The sequence below is a fragment of the Drosophila ficusphila genome, unplaced genomic scaffold, assembly GCF_018152265.1.
Source record: "Drosophila ficusphila isolate 14025-0441.05 unplaced genomic scaffold, ASM1815226v1 contig_412, whole genome shotgun sequence".
Lineage (NCBI taxonomy): Eukaryota > Metazoa > Arthropoda > Insecta > Diptera > Drosophilidae > Drosophila > Drosophila ficusphila.
In genome coordinates, this window is record NW_025064326.1 from 874699 (window position 1) to 900339 (window position 25641).

Below are 25641 nucleotides of genomic sequence, written 5' to 3' on the forward strand. Positions count from 1 at the left end.
GGTAGCCACTGGAATGTGGAACCCTTCAGGAAAATATCAAGGAGCCAGCGATTCTTAAAGATTCGAAGGATACCCTGTAGAGGTTTATGTAAAGACTCCTCTGGATTTTTTTAAAGGAATCTGAGAGATTTATACAAAACAGGTAAGGATCTACATACACAAGTATGTATGTCGGATCCTTAGTAAAAATATCATAAGGTGTGAGAAATAAGTTTAACTAAAGAATTTTTGAACTTGTGATAATAGTGTTACGATTAGTCGTCAATTTTTAGTCTACTTCAGAACTTACAAAGTTTACAAAGATGCAATAAACATGAACAGACTTATAGATGGTCAAAAAACCATTGAAAACGCGAACAGTTGAAATCAATCTTGAAGTATCCCATGGTTTTTGGATGGCTATCGATGAGGCTATCTTAAAAATAAACTCCCTGGACAGTTTAAAGATACACTGGAAGGGGGTAGATTCGGAACTGGAGGGTCTGGAAGGCACTGCCTCTGCCGACGTTGGCGTCGACGTCCTCCGCTGCTACGATATCGTCGATATCGATATCGGATAATGCTGCGCATTCCTCAGCATAATATAATGTGAGCTTGATTTGCTGGATTCTTTTTGCTCGCTCTCGCTCTCTGTGGCTTTCTCGCTCGCACTCGAAATTATTTTTTCGTAGGTTTTGTTTTCCTTTTTCTCTTGGGGCTCCCTCTTCCTTCTTGTGCTTCAGCTTTTTCTTCTCCTCTTCCTCCTTCTTCTCTTCTTCTTCAGCTTCAAATATGCGGCATACACACGCCCCACAAAGGAGCGGGGAAAAGGGGAGCAGGTCGAAGTAATCAACCTAGACTTAAATAAGGATACGTTCTGATAAAAAAGAAATCTTTAAAAACAGTTCAAATCGTTTTCTAGTTTTGGAAATAGATGTTCTTTACCCCCTTCTGTCGCATCCTGCCTACGCCCTTGGGGTCTTGGCCAGAAGACGGAGCAAGACTCGCAATCGGAGAGCCGAGAACCGAGAGAGCACGTTCTTGATGGGTCGGGGGTCGGGTCGTCTTGCCATGGTCATAACTTGTTGACTGAAGTCAGGGGTGACGGAGGTAGGGGCGGGGCAGTCCGGGGAGGCGGGGGAGCGATGGGAACTCCCTGCTCAGCCTTCGATTTTTTTGAGTGTACTGTGCCTATTAACGAAGAACGTATCCCATCCTCAAATTCTAAGTGTTCGAATTCTAAAACACCGTTTTGCAAAAATGTAGTTTTTATAGTTTAGGGTTTTTTTATCACATATGTAGATAATTCTGACAACTATCAACTTGACAACTCGAAGGAATCTTAGAGTAGCTCCATCTTCGGCTTCTGGGAGCCACAGCTTTTCTTTCTCGTTTTTATTCTTTTTTCGTAGCCGTTCGTTATTCTTTCGTCTTTGGTCGGTCGCCTGGTCTCTGGTCTCTGGTTCTCTAAGACCGGTTGTTGTTGTTGCTGCAAGCTGCCTTTTGGGCGCTACGTTCTGGTCAACATTGTGTAGATATACGTTCTGCATGTGCGGCTGTGTTGGTGCGCGGGGCTTGGAGCCTGGTCGAGGCCGAAGTTTCGACCGCAGCGAGGAGAGCGAAAAAAAGTAAGAAAGAAGCAAGCATTTTTTATGCAATTCCTTGAAGTCGGTTTCAGTCTCCAGTCTCCGGGTCCAGAATCTCTTTTGCGGAATTGGCGCGCAATTCTGGCCTGTCTTTTTGCGCACTTTTGCGCCTTTTTTTGGCAAAATGATCTTTTAGCCAAGAGCAGCTGCCATTGATCCTCTTTCTATTCAAAATTCCTCGGACTTTTTTTTGGCTTTCGGTTTTGGCCAGAGCCAAAGTCGTTGGCGATGATGATATGGCGAGGAGGCCTGGAATTTATTGAATAAGTTGGCAAATGACGCGGGTCCCAGCCCTCCGAAGTGGTATGTGTTGCTGTTTCTGGTGTGTTTTCGTTACGCTTCATTGCCGTCGATCGCTCGTCGATATCGCCGATTGTCGCATACTTTCTACCCTTTCTCGCAGAGAGCTCTGGCTATCATGGATACCTTGAGTGCCTAATATTTCTCCAAATAAAGTATATAGTAACTAAGAAAGAAAACTATTAAAAGTAATCTCTTCAAGTAGATAAAGTAAAACAGACCTATCCTAACAACCAGTGGTTGATTGGGTTCAGTTTGGTAATCCTGTGTAGAATGGAATTTAACGCTTACCTTATCGCTCCCGATCGAGGGTATTAAGCTGCGATGAGTTGACGATTGGGTTTCCGCTTCGATTCGCCGCTCGATTCGATTCGCTTTGTTTTGTATTCTTTTTATTATGGTCAAATATTTCTGCTGGCCACGATAATGTTAATGGAGAGCCCCTCTTTCGCCACTTCGTGCTCGACCCATCATCGTACCTTCTGTCCCAGGAATTTTTATGACTTTTGTTACACTAACTCACTTCCTATTCGTGTGCTGGCATTTTGTTGTTACCACTGAATGTAAATGGGGTTTGGTGGGGAATTCATGAAGGGGAGAGAGTGAGTGGGTGGGATGGGATGGGGTCCAAAATGGGCGTCGTTCCACAGTCGATTGCTTCGACTGAGCTGGAATTTCAACTCTGACCTTTGACTGCCCATTGGACATTTGACTATGTGACCTGTGCAGAGCTGCACCTAGAGAAAAATGTTTTTGGGGTTTTAAAAGTGGTTTAATTTCCTAAGGCAAGCCAGCTGACGAATCATATATCTATTCGGTGCAAGTGTATATTGCTCGCCCAGCTGGAGTCAGATCCGATCCAAAGAGCCGATCCAAGAGTCGGAGCATAGTATCGAAGCAGAGTCTAATCTGCCTACCCTACTTTCACTCCATTTCCAGTCGGCATCTCATTCGATTCGATTCGATTCAATTTATTCGAACCGAACTTCTCTCTCGCCTCTCTGGTTTTTCAGCTAGCGAGCGGGAATCCGACTAAACTGCATTGAAACTTCAGGCTGCCAATCGATTTGCCGCTGCTGCAGCTTGGGATTTGCCTTTTTTGGGCCTTGGAATGCAGCATGTTGCTGCCGTGTTGCTGCTGGTCCTGCTAAGCCCCCGGCAGCAACATCGAAGCTGCAGCAGCAACAACAGCAGCAACAACAGCAGCAACAACAGCAGCAACAGCAACAGCAACATCCAACGGCAGCAGCAACAATGTGTTCTAAATAAATTCCAGCGAAATGAAATTCAGGGAGCAGGGAGTCGAGGCGACGCAGATGTATCTTGCAGATACAAATTCTGTGCGCTGCGCGCAACGTGATTGCAATCTTTAGCATCGTCATCATCATCAGCGGCCACAGCAACAAAACCGACTAAAGTACTCAACCTGGCGATACCGAGTAGTTAAGGGATCGAATGTGTGGTTAAACGTATTTGTTGCTTCTTTTAGTAATAACCTTTGCATCCTGAAACTGTTCATAGGTCAAAATTATATTTTTTAAAGCCAACTTTCATTTCAAAGATCTATGGTTGGACTCTAAGCCTCCTCTCGCACCCTGTAAATACCGGCTAATACCAAGAAGAAGAGCAACACGAGGCACGAGATTCGAGGCTGCCAAGGCCCCAAGGCCCCAAAAAAAGGAAATAAAACACACACACTATTAAGGCAGCCAAACGCAGCAGAGGACGTCGACGTCAACGTCGCGCGTGCGCAGCCTGAACGGATGTGTGCACTGAGAGAAACAATGGCTTTCAAATGGAGTTTGTGGGAGGAGATGAAGATGGAGGTGCGCTTTCAGAGTGGTCCAGTATTCCTACCTAGCTTGAAAGAACCAAAGTGTTTGAGAAACCCTGCCGCATTTTTTGCAGTGCAAATTGTTTGGCTGTTGTTGACTTACCTGTTTTGGTCTTTCTTGTGCTTTTCTTCCTTCGGAGGAGATTTCTTCCCCGGGAACCGCGGGGGGATCGCGGGGAGGGGAATATATGGCCACTAAAAATCGACAAAATCAACCAAGGTCCGTACAGTAGCTGCTGCCTTGCCTCCATACCGCTCTTTTTTATGCTTTTAATGAGCTTTTATATGGGCAGACGGATCGGGCGGACCGGGGGGCAGAAAGGGGGAGGAACCGGGGGCATAGGAGCTGCATCTCCATGTCAGCCGGATGGGGCTTTTTGCTCTTGCGGTCTGCCCACAAGCTAGACATCGATTCCCCGGCTATCAATGGATTGCCGGCGAGTATTCGGTTCCCATGGGTGGAAGACTGAGGGGTGGGTAAGGTTATGGTAACACAGTTTTGGGCAGAAATAGAATAGCAAGCCGCAGAAGGAACACTTGTTCAAACAGAGGCGTGTGGAGGGACTGGAATGTATGGAATTACACCCGAATCACAAATGTTCCATAGGGTTGTGGAGCTACATACTTTAATTGATCCTAACAGATTTCAAGTTGTTTTGTGTTTTGTGTAAAGCCAGTTGAAAACAAAACCCAGCCGAAAGAACTTCACACATTTCAGTTCGTTCGGCTCGTGCGCCAGAAATATTTGCAACTGGCGGGGAGAAGAGGGTTCCGAGTGAACGGGAGGGGTATGGAGTATCTGGAGTATCTGGGAGCCCCGGCGAATACCTTTCTCGACTCGACTTGACTCCGCTTCGCTCCACTCCAGTCCACTCCACTCGACTCACGGCTCAATCTGCAGCTGTCAGGTGTGGCCGGCTAATTGAGAGTCGCGTTACGAGATCATCTTGACACCTCGGAGGCACCTGCCGCCGGACGAGGCGAATCCGCCGATGATTAACTAGTCACTCCGATTGAGGGGCAGGTGAGCGAGCACTGGAAAAGTGCGGCAAGTCGCAAGTCGCAAGTCGCAAGTCGCTGGCATGTCTGTGATAAAAATTACAAACAGAAAAAAACAAACCCGTCAAGTGCCCGCAAACGCTGACGCATTTTGGCCCAAAGGCTGATAAGCCCAGTCAACGCGAATTCAATGCCAAAAAGAAAATGAAACTCTCCTCGAAAACGGAAACGAGCAAATACAAGATACAGATACAGATACAGATAGAGATAGAGATAGAGGTACAGGTAGATGTGTAGATACAGATACACATGTACACGACAACAAAATGTGTCTGAGCCCGCATTTAAAATTAGAAAACAACAAGCCAGTTAATTTAGACCAACCTAAGAAAAACATAGTAAATCATTGAAGAAGTATTTGCTTAGATCCGTATCGTTATTCTGATTTTGGCTTTTATTTCGATGGATTTATGCTATATTGTTATATTTCGAGTCAAACAAACAACATTGTTACTTGATCTACCAAATTAACACGGAATTCGGCAACCAGATTGCGCTAATACCATCTTTATGAGCCCTATTAGCATTTTCGAGTTGTGTGTCCGTTTAGAAGACACAGTTTTTCAATAAGCACATCAATAATTCACGGAATTTATTGTTTTTCCGAGTGTGTGAACTGTAAGCTTTTTGGCACAACTGGAAGCTCGTTGTGGCGGAGCGTTATTCAAATTTCGATTAGCATCTTGGCCCCGGACCGTGGGATCCCAGATCTGTAATCCCCGGCTAAGTAGAACTGGTAGATCGTTTCTGCGGTTCGGAGTCTAGCCCCTTCTAGGCCGACAAATATTTGGCTTTTGCATGCCAGCGCGATGAGTTCAACGTCGTCGGACGTTGCTCATTTAATTTTCAAACATTTATCAACAAATATTTGGCGCTTATCATTTGCTCGAGCCAAACAAAGGGAGGGCGAGGGGCGGAGCTGGTGGAGCTGGTGGTGGCGGGCCAGTGGGACACTCCCGCCAGAAGCCACTTCTCTGGCTCCGGCATCAGCAGATTTGCTGACCCGAACACCTGACAAATGGCCACTGGCCGTACACAAGCATAATGATTCTGTGTCGGATTTTGCACAACATTTGCCGTAGCTTCGCCGTGGATTTTCTGCCGAGTCCGCTAATTAAAATGGTTAGACCGCGGAGAAGTTGAGGGCGGGTCTGGGCTGCGAGGTATTTCGCAACGTGAATCAGTTTGCATTGACCGCGGCGGAGGTGCGAGCGGAAAACGAAAGTCATTCATCGAGTGTTTGGCACTCAAGACCTGCAATTCCTCACTCGCCGGTCGAATTTGATTAAAACTGTCAAGCGAAATAATGAGGAATATACTTGCATGGTGGATTACCTATTAATAAATAATTGATTTATATATTTAGAAAGGTGAATCACCAGTAAAGAGAATGAAATTGGTGCATGCAGATTTCCAACTATTACGTTTATTTCCTTTAAGAATAATATACTCTTGTTTAAATTCTAAAGCTTGTAGTGTGCATCCATGAACTGGAGATTGGTGGTCACCTCCGAGGCCTCGGGCATCACATCCTTGGCTGCGTTCAAGTAGGACTTGGCCCCCATGATATCGCCGCCTTGGGCAGCCAGCACAGCCAAGTTGTTCAGAGCAGCGCCATTCTGGGCATCCGAGGTGAGGCACAACTGGAGGCACCTCCTGGCCAGGTTGAAGTCACCAGAGGTCTGAGGAAGAACATTCGTTTATTGCTTTAGGGGAAGAGAGATCCCTGATAGACTTACCACCGCTACGAAGCTGAGGTTGTACCAGATGTCCGCCTTCTGCTCGGGCTGGGTGGCCATGGCCAAGGCTCTCTGGAAACAGGGTAGCACCAAGTCGATTTGACCCCCGTAGAGGCAGCACAGGGCTATGTTGCAGTAGAGCTCGGCGGAGTGGGCTCCCAGTGACAAGATCCTTCGGTAGTACATCAGCTGCAAGGACATTTCATGAAATGGACACGATATTAAATTCGCTTAGGAGCACGTTGCTATTACCGCCATTTCCGGATTGTTGTCGTAGAAGTATCCCACCGCAATGCTGGCCAGGGACTCCACGTTGATCGGCTGCAGCCTGGACACCAATCTGTAGAGCTGCAGCGCGTCCTCCTGCTGCTCCATGGCCTGGTGGATCCTCGCCTGCTCCAGGCGGTAGGTGACGTCGAAGGGTCGCGTGTCCACCACTCCGCCGATCAGGTGCAGAGCCCTCTCCGGCTGCTTGATCCTCTGGTAGAGCCTGGAGAGCAGCAGGTAGGTGTCCGGGTGGGGGAAGCTGGCCAGCGACTGCTGCAGGAAGGGCTCCGCCCTCCGCGGATAGTGGAGCGCCAGGAGGCACCTGCCCATCTGCTGCTGCCACCACCAGGACAAGTTGGAGGAGGAGGAGCCACTGGGCTTCTGCCGCTGAACCTCGAGGACCGCCTGGCACAAAGAGTGGGCCTTCTGCACGTCCGCCTCGTGGTAGTAGAGGAACTGGAACAGCGCCTTCACCAGGGTCTCCCGCTCCGCGTAGATGGTGGGATTGAGCCGGGAGGCCTGGTACAGCTTGGCGGTGGCGTCGCCCACATTGAAGGCCGCCGCCGAGGTGGCGCGGATCCTGGAGGCGGTGCCGCAGCGGGAGGCGGGCCTTCCTCCGCCAGCGAGCGAGGATCCCGGGCGACTGAGACTCGTTCCCGGGCGAGCCACCGCCGCAGATCCCGGTCGGGAGCTGTTCAGGCGACCGTCGCTGGAGTGGGCCACCCCGGCGCCCCTGCTCCTCGCCTGCTGCGCCCTCTGGCTGGTGAGGGGGCGTGGCTGGAAGGCGGTCTTAATGCTGCTCCCCGGCCGAGCGGCGGTCGCTATGCGCTCGAACTCCACTTCCTCGATGGCTGGAAGGGATGGATAAATCGCTGTTTTCAATTTGCTCTTTTGTTTAATTAACATTCATTTACTGCTATAATTTCATAAAACTAAATTGGTTTTTGAGTGAGAAAGTAAAAGCTCTGAATCCTAAATATTAATAAGTACTCAACGCACAAAGAATAAATCTTTGGAGTTTTGACAAAGACCCAACCTATTGTTACTCACCCTCATCCCCGGCCTCGTCCTCCAGATCGTCGAGGTAGACGCGCTGCGTTAGGGCGCGCATCTTTAATTGCCACACGCCCTCCATCAGCCAAGTGGGCATCATGATGGATGCCCCGGAGTCGGCTCCTCCTGCTGCCGATGCCCCAGCTCCCGCACCCGCTCCCGTTCCCCGTGGCCTGGGGCCAATGCGTTGCAAATTGCTACCGAATCTGCTGTGCTCCGCCTGCTGTGGCTGCTGCTGCTGCTTCTGGGGCACCTCCTCGCCCTCCTCCTCCTTGGTGGCGAACAGTTGGACGTGGCCATCGTGACCGGCCTGCAGGAGAGCGTTGCACAGCTCCGCGCAGCGCTCGTAAGAGCGGCGGCGGAAGAGGGACACCGCCCTGAAGTAGTCCAGCTCCAGTGTCGCCAGCGAAGCCATCGCTCCGCGTCCTTCGCTTTCGGCTTGCACTTCCCGAGAAATACTTGGTATATCACCTAGGATATATAATTTTTAGTTATTACTTAATTAGTTAAGGGATCTATTAAATATTTCCAAAGGTCCAAGTGCAAAGTATTGTTTCGAGTGCACTGTGTATCTGTGTGCGATTCAAGTGTTTGAATTCCTCGGCGTGGTTGCTTTTTTCGGGTTCTTCTGCTCAGCCTCGACCGCTGGAATTTCAAAACCGGATGCGTGTCGTTCCTCTGCCCCGCCGAAGACCGAATACCGAAATCCAGGGGCACCAGGAATGTGGCTGCTGCTTCCTGCGGTTCCCTGCCCCTCTCCGCACTCCCGGCTTCTTCTGGGTTCTGGGTTCGAACCTGGTCCCAGTTCTCGGCTCGTCTGCATGCCATCTAATTTTTCTATGCCCATAATTTGTGCCTCCCGCCTACCTCCTTTCCTCGGATTTATTCTGTGGATTCTACCGCTGCGGTTTGCTCTTCTGCTCTTCTGTATCGACTGGCAGGTATATATGCGCCACAAGGAAAGGGTCTTCCGGTTCGGCTCGTTTCGGATTGGTTTGGCTGATTGCCATGGAGACCCAGTCGGCCAAAACATTAATTGCCCTTGTACCGCGCGTGTTCGTGTCCCTGGGGAGTCACCCTGTCGGGACACTCTGGCCAGACCACCCTGTGGCAGGTAGAAGCGTTCTAAATTCGGTTATAATCGTCAAAAGTTAATGGCCGAGTGGGTAACATAACCAACTACTGGCTCCATTCGATTTCCCGGAAGCATCTCCTCATGGGAAAATCACTTTTTGGATCAGCCTGCACTTGGCCACAGAAAAGTAACTCATTTGGCATGTGTGCTTTTTATTACATGGTTCAATTTATTTTTAGGGCCTCTGCAGCCAGTCGTAGATGGGATTCAGACCCACTTTGGTCACCGCACTGGCCTCCACGATGGTCACCTGCTGGCGGATCTGCTTCTGCAACTTGGACATCTGCAGCATGAGCAGAGCCTCGTTCCGCATCTGGCGGTAGGAGTAGTCCATTTTGGCCAAGACCAGGAGGATCTTGACCTTTTGAAGACGCGGTTCGGTGAGGATCGAGTAGAACAGAACGCCGGCTGCTGAAATCTGGCAGAGATTCGAAGTGTCGACCACGTAAATCAGCTTCTTCACGTCCTCGAAGTACTGGCGCCACAGAGGAGCCATGCTCCCTCCGATCTCCAGGATCTGAATGGATTTGGGCAGGTTCTTGCCACCATGCGGTATGTCCACCTGGGGGTCTGTGGGAGGCGGCCTGGGCTTATCTCCATTGGGCGATTTTGTTGGAAAGTGGATGCGATATATCCCAGTGCCAATGGTGGGCATGGAGTAGGAGTTCTCGTCGATGGAGTCCGGATCCTGTAGAGCCTTCAGCAGGTGCGTCTTGCCCGATCTTTTGGGACCCAAGCAAATGCAGGAGGTCATCTCTGCTTGGATTTACTCTATTTATGGATCAAACAAAGGTAGCCTTGGTGACCGAAAACATTATAAAACTTCTTTGTGCGGTTTTCTGGTCGCTTCAAAAGATTATGTTTAAGTGCCATGGTTATCCTAAAAAAATAGTTTGACAAAGTAACGACTATAACATTTTATTTGAAATCAGATAATAAACGTATGGTAACGAATCATTTAAATTTAAAAATCAAGGGCTGGCAAAACAAAAAACCATGTAAGACAATTTAGAAGATTACGCCATCTATTAAGAAAATCAGAAAACCAATAGTTTTGGGGTTTTTATGCATACTGGCCTCGGTCACACTTTCTGCTGTCTCATTGTAAACAAGTTTAAAAATTTTTTAAACTTCCACCAAAAAATGACACCTCCAGCAGACAGTCCCCGCGAGATTGGCTTCGACAGGCAGTTTTCCGTGGATGTGAATGGAGTGGCCTCGGAAATAGTGTTCCACGGCTTCGCTAACAAGTGGTTCCTAGTGGTGACCCAACTGGGCAAGATTCCCGGCATCTACAACGTGCACTTCGATGTGCAGAGGGACGAGCGGGTGGTTCCCTTTATCCATGGACCCGTGGTCAGTCCTGAGTATCACGTTTCCGTCCCCATCACGATGAACTGTTGCCTGGGTCTGGACACCGATGAGACTCGCAGCGCCATTCAATTTTTGGTCAACAGAACCGGACTCCACAAGTGTCCCACGGATTTCGTGGTGGGACTAGGTCTTAAACAAATCGACGGACCCAATCTGAAAGCCCTGGCCAAAGTTTTAGAGGAGGTGGTCTTCTAGCTTTTCTTATCGTAAATAAACAGTGGCTGTGTGACAGTTTTTGTACAAAATGCCTCGTATATATACATATCCCATTTTCATATGACCATTCTGAAGACTATCGCAATAAATTTAGGAATACTGTTAACATCGATGTCAGCATTCTTCGATATCGATAGCTTTGTGTTGACATTTGTGGCGCAATTTCACTTAAATTTTTTAAGAATTTTTATTGTTTATGGATTTGCGCCTGTTGCGCTCCGCCGTAATCGGCCCCTGCGGCCTGGAGGCACAGGACCTGGTGGAGATCTCCGGTTCGGTGGAAAGCGGCAAGAGTCTGGTGCTCCAGCAATTGATTGCCCACTGCTTGGCGCCCTACAAATTCGGGGGCCGCGAATGGAGCGTCCTATTGATAAATCTCAGTCACAAGATTAGCCGGGAGTCGCTGACCAAGAGCCTGAAGGCGGAGTTGCGAGCGAACTCGGAAGTTGGAACAGAAGGTCCAGAGGATTCCCCACATAAGGAGCAGCTGCTTGCCGAGATTGCCGGTGAATGTCTACGTCGCGTGCGCTTCTTCAATTGCTTCTGCACCGAGGATGTCAACATGGCCCTAGTCGATTCCCGCTTTGCGGTCCTCCAAAATCCTAGCGTGCAACTGGTTGCTCTCGACACCCTGAGCGAATTCTACTGGCTAGATTTTGCCCAGAGAACCGAAAAGTTGTCTAGATTTCGGCACTATCGATTATGGCAGGCGCGTCTGGAAAGGCTCTGCAGGGAGGCCATCGTCTGCGGAATGTATACGGTAGACTCGGCATTCCTGGAGGACAAATATGGCGAACCTCTACCGAGGGTTCAAGTGAATCACCACTTCAAAATGCAAAAAATTAGGGGAAGAATTGCTGTGAACGGGCAGCCAGTTGATTTTGTTTAAGGAATTTACCGAGGCAGCTAACAAATGAATCTTGGAATCTTCTTAACCCTGAAAATCTGACAATTTGGAAGGACTTGCTTTACTCAAACAAATTGTACATCTTACTTTAACAAGTCCAATTTATCCAAATGGAAAAACTTTAGAAATATATTGATGTTTAACGTTGAACTTGATGTTACGATTTTTAAAATAATATTTAATATGAATTCTAATGAATATTAGTAAGTCTCTTTTAAACGTTCCTCATAATCGAGAAAGATTGTGATAGCCAACAGGAAACAAAAACAAACGCTACTAAAAATGATCAAAAAAAAGCATTCTTCTCAAAGTTTATGTTTAATCATTAAACAATTTAAATCCTAGTAGTATTGTCTTCCTCAGTAAGCTACCCTGAATTCTTCACAAAAAATAACCCAAGCAAAAAAGATCATAAACCCGAATTAAGCACACAATCTTTCCTCCTTTGTAACAAGTCAAACGTATTCAAGCGTTCGTTTCATCACTATTTTTAGGAATAAAATCCACTGGTTTCAAAACCACTTTTAGGTTTTTTTTTAGCAAACGTCTTCTATATTTCCTCGAGTTTGTACATTAAAACGTGTACGCAGGTCGGAAAACACGGGCACACGTCTGCCTCTCGTGAATTATAGCACAAACACAACTGATGTCAGGTTGTCGAGAAGCTCTCTAGAGGATTTCGGGGATACCCGCTTAGTCGAACAGACCGAAGCCCATGTCGTCGTCGGACTGGTCAGACTCCTCCTCCTTCTTCTTCTCCTCCTTCTTGGACTCGGCAGCTGGAGCGGCGGCGGCGGCAGCAGGGGCAGCACCTCCGGCGGGGGCGGCACCGACTCCGGATCCGATGTTGGTGATCAGATCCTTGACGTTGATGCCCTCCAGGGCCTTGGCGAAGAGGCCGGGCCAGTAGGGCTCCACCTCGACGTTGGCGGCCTTCAGGATGGTGTTGATCTTCTCGCCCTGTTTTCAGATTAAAAAAATACCATTAGCTCGTGCTGAAGGCCCACTTTTTCAGTCGTCGGACACACAAATTCTCAAAAACCGCGGCCCGATGGCACCCGATTCGAGGGATTTGCGCCTCAGGCAACAAACACTTACGGTGACGGCAACGTCGTCATCGACCAGGATCAGGGAGGCGTAAACGCAGGCGAGCTCGGCTTTGGTGGACATGTCGAAGTGCTGTGGCTAATCACTGATTGTGCAAGTTGCCAAAAATTAATTGTTTATAACAAATGGCCTTAGCTCGGTCGAGAACAAGCACGCTGGTCAAAATCCTAAACCGGAAAGAGAGGGACAACATAGTGATGGCAATGAAGCCGTGGTTCCGGAAATCGATACAAATAATCGTCTCCCATCACCGTCGAAACAGTTTCATCCACCTATTATAACATGGTTGAACACTCGGCTGGACCATATTTCAAATTGGCATATCCCGAACTCCACATTTTTGAAGGCTTAAAACTTTTTCAATTATTATCCAATGTAAAGAACGTTTGTTGTCAGATACTTAAACATTGCATTCAAAATTTTAATTTGCAGATGGTGTTCTTTTTAGTTCTTTTTAGTCCGATTTTTTTGAGTTTTTAATCATGTGAAATAGAGGGGACTGCGACTGAATTTAAGCCCAATTCAAGAGTGAAAAACCTTTCAACGTTTGAAAGTTTTTCATGTTTTTCTTTTTTTTTTGCCCATGTCAGATATTTTCGAGTTTTTGATTATGTGCAATAGAGTGACCCAAAACTGGACTTTCATATCCCATAACTTGGCCAATTTTAACCCGATTCCAAAGTGGCATGCCTCTAAATGTTTGTGGTGATATCCCTAAATAAACTGCATTTAAAGTTTTTCATTTACAGATGATCGATATTCTGACCCCTGCTCATGTCATTTTTTTTCAGGATTTTGATGATGTGACGTAGCTCTAAATGTTTGGGGTCCTTTCCTCATCTAATTTTATTCAAAATTTCTTATCCGATTGGTTCCAAGTTGCATTCCTCTTAAAGTTTATAGTCCGGTTCTTAAAATGAAATTAATTAAAATTTGTTTGGGCCACTGCTGGGAATACATCCGAAGCTATCGATATTTTTTAACCTACGTCGAATTAAAACAAGACGGTCACCCGGGAAATGTAAGAGTGCAATAAGTGTGACCAAGGCTTTCGCTTAAAAAGTAAACAATTAAAAAAGCGCGCAAAATGTCGGACCAGGAAGATAACGAAATCAAGGATGATATAGAAATCAAAAAGGAAATTCAAAGTATTAAAGATATAGACGAAAAGCCGACAAATGAGCAACTCAAGGACACCAGCAAAATCAGCTCCCTAAAAACACTGGGACCGTTTATAGCAGCCAGGGAGAATAGCCGGAATACCGTGTATCTCAGTGATGTGCCGAATGTTTGCAAGGATCAGCCCTGCATGCTGGGCGTGGACGAAGCGGGGCGTGGTCCTGTGCTGGGACCAATGGTGTATGGGATCGCCTACTGTCCGCTGAACAGCAAGAAGGCTCTAGAGGATCTGGGATGCGCAGACTCTAAACAGTTGACCGAGGAGAAGCGCGACATTATATTTAACGATATCAACACCAAGGAGTATGCAAACAGTTGCGTTGGCTGGGCTGTTGAAATCATATCACCAAATACGATCAGCACGAGCATGTACCGGCGATCCAAGTGTTCGCTAAACGAGGTGTCCATGGACTCTGCCATGGGCCTTATCCAACGTGCCGTCGACGCGGGCGTAAATATAGCTGAGGTATATGTGGACACGGTGGGCCCCCCGGAGAAGTACCAAGAGAAGCTGCTCAAACGCTTTCCCAGCTTCAAGATCACCGTGGCGAAGAAGGCCGACTCTACCTATCCCATTGTGTCTGCAGCCAGTATTTGCGCCAAGGTCACGCGTGACCATGCCCTCAAGGTTTGGAAATTCCCTGAGGGTTTGGTCATCAAGGACAATGCCTTTGGCAGTGGCTATCCGGGAGATCCAGTTACCAAGAGATTCCTGGCTGAGCACATCGATCTGGTGTTTGGATTCCCTCGCCTCGTCAGATTCAGTTGGTCCACTGCGGAAAATGCGTTAGCGGACAAGGCCTACGACATGGAGTTCGACGAACCGGATTCCGAGAAGCCCAAGTACGCTGGCACCAAGCTCACCAAGTTCTTTAAGGGCACCACTAAATCCGGAGAGGTTATTCGCGAGGAGTGCCGCTTCTTCAAACAACGACATCTGGGAAACGTCATGGAGTTTTAGCAAAACCTGAAATCTTTTTGTTTTAGTATATCTCTTAATTAGGTCAGTTAGAATGTACTCCGAAAGTTTAAAATCTGTGTTGAGAGCTGGAATCAACAAAATCGAATGTCCCAAAAGAAAAACCGCCAAACCCAAAATAAAAAACTATTTAATTTGTATCTTTAATGGATTTTGTTGATGTTTTTGTGTTTCTGCCATTCTTGTGTTCTTAATAATTCTTAGGCCTACGTTCGATTACAGACTACGTGGGGCTGCAGTTACACTGTTTTGAATGTATGCGTAAATCGGTTCGATCTGATCTGGGTTTAAGGATTTTAGAAAGGGTGCTGGCTGGCATCTTCAATAGACACAATAACAAAATGCATAAAGTTATACTAAACGATTTCTGTATAAAAAGAGACGACCTTAGAGACATAGAGCTTATAACTAAGTTTAAAAAGAGGCGAGTCGCATCCCGCGGATCGAAAGAGAACAACCATGTTGAAGCCCTCGAAATCCCAGGTGCATCTCGTTTTTGTGTGACTCGGGACTAAGCGTACGAAAAAGACGTGGACAAAAGCAGGAGGATCTCGAAAGTTAAACCTTAAAAAGCTAATTAGAACTTAAAGCAATTACGAATAAAGATTGCAAGGGCGGGATACCTTCCGGGATAGAACCGGCACCCAGTTCCAAATCGATTAACGTTGGCAGAATTGGAACTGATGATAGATCTCTTTCCGGGGAAATTATGTTTAATTAGTGAATGGAAATCAAACGTAGTTGTTTCCAGAAGAAAATGAAAATCTGTTATTCTCTTACACCAAGTTAAGACTTGAAAAAGGGATACCAGGCTATATAAGCGTTTGCTTAATAGACGAAATTTAACAGCTGCTCCTCCGGCGATCAGAACTTTCGCAGATCCAGAACGAAAACGCTGCCGTCGGAGGCGCTGGCGCCAACCTTAGTTCCCTTAGAGTTCCAGCAGACTTCGAAGATGCCGCCAGTGCCCTTGTAGCTGTGCACCAGCTGACCAGTTTGCGTGCTCCAGATGTGCACGCACTTGTCGAAGCTGCCGGATGCCAGGTGCTTACCATCCGGACTGAAGGCCACCGAGTAGACCGGCTCCGTGTGCTTGGTCAGCGTGTGGATGCAGCTACCTCGCTCTACGTCCCACAACCGCACCGTGGAATCGAAGGAGGCCGAGGCGAGGATCAGGTTCGTGTTGGGGTTATTAGTTCCCGGCCCTGTGGGCGACCACTTTATCGTGTAGATCTCCTTGGAGTGCGCCTGCAGATCGTGGCAGCAGCGATCGCGGCTCATGCTCCAGATCTTTAGTGTCATATCGTCGGAGCAGGAAGCCAGCAGCTGGCCCTGCGGACACCACTTAATGGCATTAACCTCGTTCGTGTGGCCCTTGAAGGTTTTGATTGGCTCGTTCACCCCCAGCCGGCACACATGGATCCGCTGATCCGTACTACACGATGCGAAGGCCTGATTTGTCTGCCAGTCAACGTCCAAGGCTGGGGCACTATGGAAAGCAAATTGTTGCGTGCACTGGCCCGTGGATGCGTCCCAGATGATCGTCGTCTTATCCACGCCCGCAGAGAGGATGTAGTTGCCGCACTTGTTCCACTTCAGTGCAAAGATCGGACCTTTGTGCTGGCCCAAAGTGGAGGCCAGCCGGCCGTCGGTTTTCCAAATCCGAGCGTAGCCGTCGTAACTACCGGTGGCCAGTAGAGAGCCGTTGCACTGAGAAAGAATATGTATTAGAAGCGGTGGGCATTTGCATTACACTTGACTTACATTCCAATCCAGGGAGGTGACGTCCTTGTTGCTGGGCACCTCGGCGCCGCCCTTCTGGATGCAGTGCCGCAACACTAGCTGGTTAGAGTTGGCGTTCGCATCGGACATGTCCCAGATTCGAGCAGTGCTATCCCCAGAACCACTGGCCAGTAGATCCCTGCTCGGATTCCAGGCGCAGATGAACACCTCGCTTTCGTGACCGCGAAGCACCCGAGCCTTGGATTCGGGTATTTCGATGCTCTCGTCGATGTCCATGGGCACAAGGGCGGCTGGAGTTCCAGCGCCTCCGCCGGTGGACGAGGAGATGGTACCACTAGGCGCCGAACTCTGGGCTGTAGACGACCCTGCCTGAACATTGTTTCCTTGGGCCCCCACTCGGATCGTCACCGCTCCACCGGGCGCCTTGGCTCCGGCTGCCGACGAGGCTCCGCCTGCTGATGCCGCGTCCGGATTTGAGGTGGACACTGTGCCGCCGGCGGGATTTACCCCACTTGAGGGCTGCTCTACGCTGCTGGAAGTGCTACTATTTCCGTTTGTGGATGTGGAGGAGGCTGCGTCATCGGTGCTGGTGGCATTTGCATTGCCTCCATTGCCGCCAGATGAGCTGCCTGCTTCATTGGAATTTTGCGATTTCTTTTGAGCTGCGCCGGCTGCAGTTGAATCTCCTGCAGCCGGTGTGCTTGTGCTATTGGTTCCCGCAGCGGATGCTTGGTTGCCTCCGGCTCCGTTGTTTCCAGTGTAAGTGCTGTCAGTGTTTGCCGCATTTCCGCTAGAGTCGACCTCGCTGGTGGACTGGTCCGTAGGGGTGCTGGTGCCCGTGTTGCTGCCTGCGGTCTTGTTTCCGGCTGCTGCGCCTGCTGCAGCCGTACCAGGTTCGATTTTGATCTCTGGCTTGGCACCGCTGTTTTGGTTGCCTCCGGCGGAGACAGACGAGTCCACCGCCCCCGGCTTTCCCGGCTCTGTTTTGACGACGGGCTTGGGCGGCTTCACCTCAGGCATAACGGCGTCTATTAGAGAGAGTCCCTCAATGGGTCGCGCCACCTCGCCGTCTTCGCCCACGCTCCACTCCACCTCAGTGTAAAGGAGTCCCTTCTGCAGAATGGTCAGCAGAGCGGCCGCAGGGACCAGGGCGCCGTTGATGTTGCTCTGCGAGATGTGCGACTCGATGCCGAACACGTAGGCCGAGTGCAAAAAGCCTGGGAATCAAGGGGCAGAAAATTAGGGCGGGCTATTGCGGGGGAAGGGGATGGGGACTGCTCACCCGACTCCTGCAGGTATCGGTAAACCAGAAAGTTCACTTCGTCGCTGGAAAAACTCATGGCTGCCGGCGTTGCCTCCTGCTACTCGATCACCCCAAAAATCTCCAGTCCTCAATGCCAATTATGCTTCTGTGCGGTGCGAAAATCTGAACTTCTGCTGCGTAACACATGCGTCTGCATTCGGCACGCTGGTCGCTTCCTCGCAAGCGAGCAAATCCGGAGCTCTTCCTGGTCGTGTGGTCACTGAGTTGGATCCTGTGCTTTTCAATACTGCCAATTAGCTGCTTGTCGCAGAAGCGTTTCACATATTTTTTCCACAAATAAAAAACCACGAACTAAAACGCGTTTCTGAAACGCGCAAAAAAATGGCGGAGTAATCCCAGGGTGAGCCGTGTGAGAGGTGGTGCATTTTGTGACGTCATAAAGTTTTTCTGATGAATTGAATATGCAAACAAACTAGAACGCATATTAAACAAATTTTAACATTCTTAGATATTTTGAGAAAGGAAATACTTCTAAATTAATTTTAAGGTACTTTTTCTAAAAAAAAATTTAACCTGAAGTATCCGTCTTCGGCCAAAAGTACCGACAAAACAATGGCGGGAGGGGGCCCGCCATGAAGAGAACCGCGCGCATTATAATCCGACATTTACGGCTCTATATCTCGTAAATTTTATTCGGTAAAAAGTGTTTATTTTAGGCTAATTAACAATAATGTGGCGTCAAATTTTGGCGCCCCAGTAACTAAACTCTCGCCGAATACATCAACAAAATTTTTACATGTTGTGTAATGGAAGAACCATACTAATAAATGGTTACATTCACGTTGCAACAACGGAAATTACTGTGCACAAAATCTAAAATACACCTTTTCCAGTGTACCTAATGCCAAAAATAACTTTTTAACACAATATTCTCCGGGACAATTGTCCATTCTATAGACACCGCACTGTAGGTGAACAACACAAAGAGCATAGCCTGTAAGGTCAGACAGTCATACCACCTTAAAATCATCGCCCAGCCCTTAAATTTCAGCCCTGAATGCCTCGGTATTGCGGCCCTATGCCCGTTTGGCCACACTGGTTCCACCCGCGCCCGCTAGATGGCAGCGAGACCGAAGAAAAATCAATAGAAATTTTCATAAAAGCGATTTGCCCTGCGCTCGGTAGTAGCAAAAAATAAACAAGTTCGCGGCGAAAACAGCTTGGCAAGCGCCAGCCAGTTGAAGTTACATAAAGTGCATCCCCGAGGACCAAACATTCCGCAGCCAACACCCCGGATTCCGATTCCAGTTCCAAGCGAAGCCAACTCCAAAATCTCCGATCTCTCCGCTCCTCCGCGGAAATTCCGCTACGCTAAACGATTGTGACCGCTGTCTCCGTGTGAAAAAATTCGGAAATCGGAAAAGTAAGCCTCCGAAACCACAATAGTACGCCCATTAATTTCGAGTTTTCGGTGGCTTCATTGGTGTTTTTTTTGGCGAAACGCCTTCGTCATCCAGCGGTGAAAAAAAGTGACGTGACATGAAGAACGAGAAAGATGGCACAAAGAGCGCAATGAAAAACAGAAAATAAAACGAAACAGAAAGCGAAACCGAAAACAGAAGCCGGTGGTCGTCCAAAAAATAATGCCCGAATGCACATAGCGTTTCGCCAGGCGATAAAAAGTGGGCGAGCGAGGTCGCAGAATCGGAATCTTTATCAGCGAGCAAAGCGCTGCCAAGTTGCAAATAAATCGGTTGCCAAAAGAGCGGGGGTTCCATTTTCACCCGAAAATGTCAAAGTTCGCCGAGCAATAAGTGCAGTGAAAACAGATTACGATTTAGAAGTCAGCAACTTTTAGATGAATCGTTATTTGAGTTATATATTAAGCTAAATATCTGGTGGATACATACTTCCCTTTGAACCTTTTTATTTATGTATGCTTTTATCTGATAGTTGAGTATACAAAATATTTAAAATCAGAAAATTAAAAGTGTTCCGACAAATTTAGAATATTCGTATTTTACTTAAGCCGAAAGGTTTACCATAAAAGCCTATAAGACTAGACAAAACATAATTTTCAATAATATTACCAAACCCAGCGATCACTAAATCAATCGAACCTCTTTTCATTTTTCAGGTCCCAAAGAGCAGCGAAGAGAGTGATCCGGAAGCAGAGAAATAACAGAAACACAGAGAGGAGAGTAACTAGTATATATCTCCGGATCCGCCGTCGAGTTCGAGCGATAAGAACGCCTCGAGACTCGGCCGCCTTCCATCGACGATTTTCTTGCGCCCCCAGTTTGCATAAAACCAGCGAAAATTAACAAGCTAACTACCATGGCGCCGGTGCGGGGGATGGCATGAGAGGCCTGGCCGTCTTTATATCGGATATAAGGAACTGTAAGTGCAGATCTCTTGGGTAACACCACCATTAAATCCAATTGAGCAGATCGCCGCGGCAAAAGATTTTCCATAGGGGCGGAATCAGCGCCATTTCTTGATCAATTACCAGGAGCATTCACAATAAAGCGGGGCGGCACAAAAACAGACATACAGTGAACTCTTGATTAGGTGGATATAGAATGTCAGCAAATCAAGCGTATCCTTTTTTAAAGTAAAATTGTGTAGATAGTTTGTTTCTTTAAATTAAATTTTTTAATTACAAGCTTTGGATTATAATTCATCACGTTAGTGAAGCGATTATACTAGAAACCGATTTTAATGTAACTTTTTTCCTTCGCTTGGGTCGTACTATAACACTTAAAAAATGTATCTGTGTGCGTTCTGTCGGCGTCACTGATTGCCCGATGCTTCACTGTATGACACTATCGTCAGCACTCGCTGTTTGCTATGTGCTGGTTAGTGCTTACTGGTTTGTAGACAGCATATCGGATAGCAGAGCTTCCAAAGCGGATCGGTGACTGGTACTAATTGGCGCCTATGTGACCGGAGAAAACCCGCGACATGAAAAGAATCGAAGAGTGTGAAGTTGGCTCTCCGATCTATCTATCATGGGGCGGAAAAGAAAGCGAGGCTTCCGCCGACGAATCGCTCTTGTTTTACTGTGAATCTCCCCAGACCTTGACCCGTTTTTCACATTACTAATATTCAACTTTTTTTATCCAATCGCCACCCGCAGGTAAAAGCAAAGAGGCGGAGGTCAAACGCATAAACAAGGAGTTGGCCAACATACGAAGCAAATTTAAAGGAGACAAAACGCTTGACGGGTATCAAAAGAAGAAGTATGTCTGCAAGCTGCTCTTCATCTTTCTCCTTGGCCATGACATCGACTTTGGCCACATGGAGGCGGTCAACCTGCTGTCCTCCAACAAATACTCAGAGAAGCAAATCGTGAGTACAGCAAATAATTGCTTCAATTATAATTTTTTTATTCAGCGAATTGAATAAATTGAGCTATAAGGGTCCATTTAACTTGAGCTGAAATTTCGAGTGGTCCCACTTCTTTCTTTTAACTAAAAAATCACTTATGTTGCATATGTGTGCATTACCGCTATTTAATCATTATTTTTCGATTGCAGGGCTACTTGTTCATCTCGGTCCTGGTGAACACGAATAGCGACCTCATCCGGCTGATTATTCAGTCAATCAAGAACGACTTGCAGTCGCGAAATCCCGTGCATGTGAATCTGGCGCTGCAGTGCATCGCCAACATCGGCAGCCGGGACATGGCCGAGTCTTTCTCGAATGAGATCCCCAAGCTACTCGTTTCGGGCGACACCATGGACGTGGTGAAGCAGTCGGCGGCGCTGTGTCTGCTCCGCCTGTTCCGCTCCTCGCCGGACATCATTCCCGGCGGCGAGTGGACCTCGCGCATCATCCATTTGCTCAACGATCAGCACATGGGGGTGGTTACAGCGGCCACCTCGCTGATCGACGCCTTGGTGAAGCGCAATCCGGACGAGTACAAGGGGTGTGTAAACTTGGCCGTTTCTCGCTTGTCCCGGATCGTGACAGCCAGCTACACGGATCTTCAGGTACGTTTTAAAGATTTTGTCAAAGCTGGGAAACCGAAAAAACAATTCTGTTTACAGGATTACACTTACTACTTTGTGCCGGCACCATGGCTTTCGGTGAAACTTTTGCGGCTGCTGCAGAACTACAATCCGGTGACTGAGGAGGCTGGCGTTCGGGCTCGCTTAAACGAGACACTGGAGACGATTCTAAACAAGGCGCAGGAGCCGCCGAAAAGCAAGAAGGTGCAGCACTCGAATGCCAAGAACGCAGTGCTCTTCGAGGCCATCAATTTAATCATTCACAGCGATAGCGAACCGAATCTACTGGTGCGCGCCTGTAACCAGTTGGGCCAGTTCCTAAGCAACCGGGAGACCAACTTACGCTACTTGGCTCTGGAGTCGATGTGCCACCTGGCCACGTCGGAGTTCTCCCACGAGGAGGTCAAGAAACATCAGGAGGTGGTTATTCTCTCAATGAAAATGGAGAAGGATGTGTCCGTGCGCCAAATGGCAGTTGATCTGCTGTATGCCATGTGCGACCGTGGGAATTCTGAGGAAATTGTTCAGGAGATGCTCAACTATCTGGAGACGGCCGACTACTCGATTCGCGAGGAAATGGTCCTTAAGGTGGCTATACTCGCCGAGAAGTATGCTACGGATTATACTTGGTGAGAGTCCATTTCTTTATTTTCACTTAATATGTTATAAAAATAATAATCTCCCTTTTGCAAGGTATGTGGATGTGATCCTTAATCTAATCCGCATCGCCGGAGACTATGTTTCCGAGGAGGTCTGGTACCGCGTCATTCAGATCGTAATTAACCGCGAGGAGGTGCAGGGCTACGCTGCTAAGACCGTTTTCGAAGCGCTCCAGGCGCCTGCCTGCCACGAAAATATGGTCAAGGTGGGCGGCTATATCTTAGGTGAGTTCGGAAACTTGATCGCCGGAGATTCCCGATCCGCTCCGTTGGTGCAATTCAAACTGCTGCACTCCAAGTACCATCTGTGCTCGCCGATGACACGGGCCCTGCTCCTCTCCACATACATTAAGTTCATAAACCTGTTCCCGGAGATTCGCACCAATATCCAGGATGTGTTCCGCCAGCACAGTAATCTTCGATCCGCTGATGCAGAGTTGCAACAGCGAGCCAGCGAGTATCTCCAACTTAGCATTGTGGCATCTACGGACGTGTTGGCCACCGTCCTAGAGGAGATGCCTTCGTTCCCGGAGCGCGAGAGCTCCATTCTGGCAGTGCTGAAGAAGAAAAAGCCCGGCCGGGTGCCGGAGAACGAGATCCGTGAGTCGAAGAGCCCTGCTCCGCTGTCTTCTGTCACGCAGAACAACGCCCATGCGAACAACGCGCACAGCAAGCTGAACAACAGCAACGCGAATACGGATCTTCTCGGCTTGAGCACTCCGCCATCAAATAATATCGGCAGTGGTAGCAACAGCACGCTCATCGATGTTTTGGGAGACATGTACGGCAATAGCAACAACAATTCCAGTGCCGTGTATAACACCAAAAAGTTCTTGTTCAAAAACAACGGAGTTCTATTTGAGAACGAAATGCTGCAGATCGGCGTGAAAAGCGAGTTCCGCCAGAATCTGGGACGATTGGGCTTGTTCTACGGCAACAAGACACAGGTTCCCCTGACGGTAAGTTTATGCAATACTTATACTTAGTAATCTTTAAACGAATACATTTTAAATCCATTGCAGAACTTTAGTCCCGTCTTGCAATGGTCCGCTGAGGATGCGCTCAAGCTGAACGTGCAAATGAAGGCGGTGGAGCCTACCCTGGAGGCCGGCGCCCAGATCCAACAACTGCTTACTGCGGAGTGCATAGAGGACTATGCAGATGCGCCAACCATCGAGATCAGTTTCCGCTACAACGGCACCCAGCAAAAGTTCAGCATTAAACTGCCATTAAGCGTGAACAAGTTCTTTGAACCAACTGAAATGAATGCCGAATCCTTCTTTGCGCGATGGAAGAATCTGAGCGGGTAACTGAAAGGGTTGTTCATTAGAGTGCTAAGTACCTACTAATTGCTTAATTTCAGAGAACAACAACGGTCACAGAAAGTGTTCAAGGCTGCTCAGCCACTGGATTTGCCTGGAGCCCGCAACAAACTAATGGGCTTCGGAATGCAACTGTTAGACCAGGTGGATCCCAATCCAGACAACATGGTCTGTGCAGGCATCATCCATACGCAATCCCAGCAGGTGGGCTGCTTGATGCGATTGGAGCCAAATAAGCAGGCTCAGGTAAGTTTTTTGCAGTCACATTTTATACTATACTATATATACTAAGTTTATACTAATCCCGATTTATCCACAGATGTTCCGTCTGACCGTTCGGGCTAGCAAGGAGACTGTGACACGGGAGATCTGTGACCTACTGTCGGATCAGTTCTAAGCCACAATCATGGACGGGGAGCGGTCGAAACGGAGCTACGCAGCCACGAAGCCACGAAGCCACGGAGCCACGGCAACCACTTTACAATGCACAATCCCAATCACCTAGAGAAATATCAAAGCAAAAACGGCCCTCGAACTTTGCGCGTTTAGTTATGCCAGCCACTCCTACACTCTTCATACGTACCTTTCATCTTCTCTAGCACCGAGTTGCGGAGTGAGCTATACCCACTTTCCTGTTTCGATTTGAATATTCTTTTTGTAAACCCACTCGTACTTTACCCATTTTCCATTTTCACGCCCCCAAACTCAATCACCCGAATCCGTATCAGAATTCTTTGTAAATGTTAAGCTCAAAAAGTTCATAGTAGAGAAACGAGAGAACATAATTAGATTATGTTAATATGAATGACAAATTATATATTGTTGCATCATTTCGAGGCAGTAGCAATTGGATATTATATACCTAAACACAGATATACATTCATACAAACCACATACATATACCTAGTATATACGTCGTTGTAATAAAAACAGAAAACAATATACATAAAACAAAAGAGACAAGCTTGCAAGGAAATTATTAAGATGAATGCAAATGGCAAATATGCAAATCGTTATCTAAATATTTATACATATATTGATTATTGCAATTGCATCAAAACGAAATTCATGTTTAGTGTTTTTGATTGTGACGATCCGTTGGAGGAGTTGCAGGAGCAAAAATCTCATTAAATAATAGACAAATAATTAGAGGCGGATCAACAAAGAACTCCTTGATTAATCACTGTTGAGCAAACTTAAAATTTATTAAATTGTCGAAGAGGAGTGAAATTTCTAGGAAAGGAAAGCAAAACATTCAAAATATTATTATACTTATAGAAGAATTTTTCGATTGATCCTGTGTATTATTTCGTTTCGTATGTGTACCATAGATAAACTGAAGAAAACTAAATGTTGTGCCGCTTCCTGGGAAGGACAGCGATCTTTATAGCACCAAGTATTAACTTATCCGCAGTAGCAAGCCATAAACCTGCTGATAACTCCTTTCAATCGTGAGGCGGCAGCCGATGAAGAACAAAGAATTGTAAACTAAAATATACATTATATAGATACTGATACTGAATACCGATAACGGAAATTGTCATCGTATACTTATTACCACTAAACTCTCAATCCTTTCGTATCAGCCAATGTGCATGTCAGTTGGAGGTTGAAGCCTTTCCAAAGTGCAATAGTTAAATGTTACAAAATTCTACGAAAATTCCATTCAACACAACATAAAAAGCGACTACAACAGCAACAAGAACATAAACACAACTACATATAGCAAATGCAGGAATTTAACTGTAAACGGAAACAAATATGTATTTAAATAAATAAATAAATATAAATTGAAACCATTTTAAACTGTTTAAAAAATCATCAATCAGAATTTGGCTATTAACTCCATTAAATTAACACGGGTAA

At 47.3% G+C, this 25641-nt stretch overlaps 8 protein-coding genes across 9 annotated transcripts; 4 read left to right on the forward strand and 4 right to left on the reverse strand.

Annotated features, from left to right (window-relative positions):
* Window positions 1-6222: 6222 nt before the first annotated feature.
* Window positions 6223-9061, reverse strand: LOC108091538 (tetratricopeptide repeat protein 8). Of its 2 annotated transcripts, XM_017190802.1 has the most exons (5): window positions 8745-9061; window positions 7875-8348; window positions 6810-7675; window positions 6558-6746; window positions 6223-6500 (listed from the first exon to the last, which is right to left on the reverse strand). In XM_017190802.1, the coding sequence occupies exons 1-5, from the start codon at window positions 8908-8910 to the stop codon at window positions 6282-6284; spliced, it is 1914 nt and encodes a 637-aa protein (XP_017046291.1). In that variant the 5' UTR covers window positions 8911-9061; the 3' UTR covers window positions 6223-6281. The 2 variants fall into 2 exon arrangements, with proteins under 2 accessions (XP_017046291.1, XP_043063852.1); XM_043207917.1 differs by having other exon boundaries at window positions 7875-9061.
* A 100-nt stretch (window positions 9062-9161) lies between these two features.
* On the reverse strand, window positions 9162-10048 carry LOC108091539 (ADP-ribosylation factor-like protein 16). Its single transcript, XM_017190803.1, has 2 exons — window positions 10033-10048; window positions 9162-9892 (listed from the first exon to the last, which is right to left on the reverse strand). The coding sequence occupies exon 2, from the start codon at window positions 9764-9766 to the stop codon at window positions 9188-9190; it is 579 nt and encodes a 192-aa protein (XP_017046292.1). The 5' UTR covers window positions 9767-9892; window positions 10033-10048; the 3' UTR covers window positions 9162-9187.
* LOC108091540 lies at window positions 9978-11664 on the forward strand. The gene has a single exon (XM_017190805.2). The coding sequence runs from the start codon at window positions 10078-10080 to the stop codon at window positions 10579-10581; it is 504 nt and encodes a 167-aa protein (XP_017046294.2). The 5' UTR covers window positions 9978-10077; the 3' UTR covers window positions 10582-11664.
* On the forward strand, window positions 10799-11664 carry LOC108091542. Its single transcript, XM_017190807.2, has one exon. The coding sequence runs from the start codon at window positions 10799-10801 to the stop codon at window positions 11489-11491; it is 693 nt and encodes a 230-aa protein (XP_017046296.1). The 3' UTR covers window positions 11492-11664.
* A 367-nt stretch (window positions 11665-12031) lies between these two features.
* Window positions 12032-12813, reverse strand: LOC108091541 (60S acidic ribosomal protein P1). Its single transcript, XM_017190806.2, has 2 exons — window positions 12608-12813; window positions 12032-12469 (listed from the first exon to the last, which is right to left on the reverse strand). Exons 1-2 carry the CDS (start codon window positions 12677-12679, stop codon window positions 12203-12205), a joined length of 339 nt encoding a protein of 112 aa, XP_017046295.1. The 5' UTR covers window positions 12680-12813; the 3' UTR covers window positions 12032-12202.
* An 853-nt stretch (window positions 12814-13666) lies between these two features.
* LOC108091526 (ribonuclease H2 subunit A) lies at window positions 13667-14921 on the forward strand. Its single transcript, XM_017190788.1, has one exon. The coding sequence runs from the start codon at window positions 13704-13706 to the stop codon at window positions 14754-14756; it is 1053 nt and encodes a 350-aa protein (XP_017046277.1). The 5' UTR covers window positions 13667-13703; the 3' UTR covers window positions 14757-14921.
* LOC108091525 (F-box-like/WD repeat-containing protein ebi) lies at window positions 14904-18191 on the reverse strand. Its single transcript, XM_017190787.2, has 3 exons — window positions 17800-18191; window positions 16539-17734; window positions 14904-16484 (listed from the first exon to the last, which is right to left on the reverse strand). Exons 1-3 carry the CDS (start codon window positions 17855-17857, stop codon window positions 15639-15641), a joined length of 2100 nt encoding a protein of 699 aa, XP_017046276.1. The 5' UTR covers window positions 17858-18191; the 3' UTR covers window positions 14904-15638.
* A 678-nt stretch (window positions 18192-18869) lies between these two features.
* On the forward strand, window positions 18870-25574 carry LOC108091524 (AP-2 complex subunit alpha). The gene is made up of 9 exons (XM_017190786.2): window positions 18870-19204; window positions 19919-20181; window positions 20921-21132; window positions 21321-21776; window positions 21834-22423; window positions 22488-23412; window positions 23476-23759; window positions 23817-24021; window positions 24095-25574. Exons 2-9 carry the CDS (start codon window positions 20142-20144, stop codon window positions 24170-24172), a joined length of 2790 nt encoding a protein of 929 aa, XP_017046275.2. The 5' UTR covers window positions 18870-19204; window positions 19919-20141; the 3' UTR covers window positions 24173-25574.
* Window positions 25575-25641: the final 67 nt, after the last annotated feature.

Bases quoted from the DNA above. Each gene is read 5' to 3' on its own strand.
- LOC108091538 (XM_017190802.1), bottom strand. From the start codon at position 8,910: ATGTTTTGGCCGACTGGGTCTCCATGGCAATCAGCCAAACCAATCCGA. The intron at 8,349-8,744 runs GTAGGCGGGAGG...TATATATCCTAG, and splicing joins AATAAATCCGAGGAAAGGAG to GTGATATACCAAGTATTTCT. The intron at 7,676-7,874 runs GTGAGTAACAAT...CATCCCTTCCAG, and splicing joins GGACGAGGCCGGGGATGAGG to CCATCGAGGAAGTGGAGTTC.
- LOC108091539 (XM_017190803.1), bottom strand. From the start codon at position 9,766: ATGACCTCCTGCATTTGCTTGGGTCCCAAAAGATCGGGCAAGACGCAC.
- LOC108091540 (XM_017190805.2), top strand. From the start codon at position 10,078: ATGCATACTGGCCTCGGTCACACTTTCTGCTGTCTCATTGTAAACAAG.
- LOC108091542 (XM_017190807.2), top strand. From the start codon at position 10,799: ATGGATTTGCGCCTGTTGCGCTCCGCCGTAATCGGCCCCTGCGGCCTG.
- LOC108091541 (XM_017190806.2), bottom strand. From the start codon at position 12,679: ATGTCCACCAAAGCCGAGCTCGCCTGCGTTTACGCCTCCCTGATCCTG. The intron at 12,470-12,607 runs GTAAGTGTTTGT...ATCTGAAAACAG, and splicing joins ATGACGACGTTGCCGTCACC to GGCGAGAAGATCAACACCAT.
- LOC108091526 (XM_017190788.1), top strand. From the start codon at position 13,704: ATGTCGGACCAGGAAGATAACGAAATCAAGGATGATATAGAAATCAAA.
- LOC108091525 (XM_017190787.2), bottom strand. From the start codon at position 17,857: ATGAGTTTTTCCAGCGACGAAGTGAACTTTCTGGTTTACCGATACCTG. The intron at 17,735-17,799 runs GTGAGCAGTCCC...CTTGATTCCCAG, and splicing joins CCGATACCTGCAGGAGTCGG to GCTTTTTGCACTCGGCCTAC. The intron at 16,485-16,538 runs GTAAGTCAAGTG...ATTCTTTCTCAG, and splicing joins TCACCTCCCTGGATTGGAAT to TGCAACGGCTCTCTACTGGC.
- LOC108091524 (XM_017190786.2), top strand. From the start codon at position 20,142: ATGAGAGGCCTGGCCGTCTTTATATCGGATATAAGGAACT. The intron at 20,182-20,920 runs GTAAGTGCAGAT...CGCCACCCGCAG, and splicing joins TATATCGGATATAAGGAACT to GTAAAAGCAAAGAGGCGGAG. The intron at 22,424-22,487 runs GTGAGAGTCCAT...CCCTTTTGCAAG, and splicing joins TATGCTACGGATTATACTTG to GTATGTGGATGTGATCCTTA.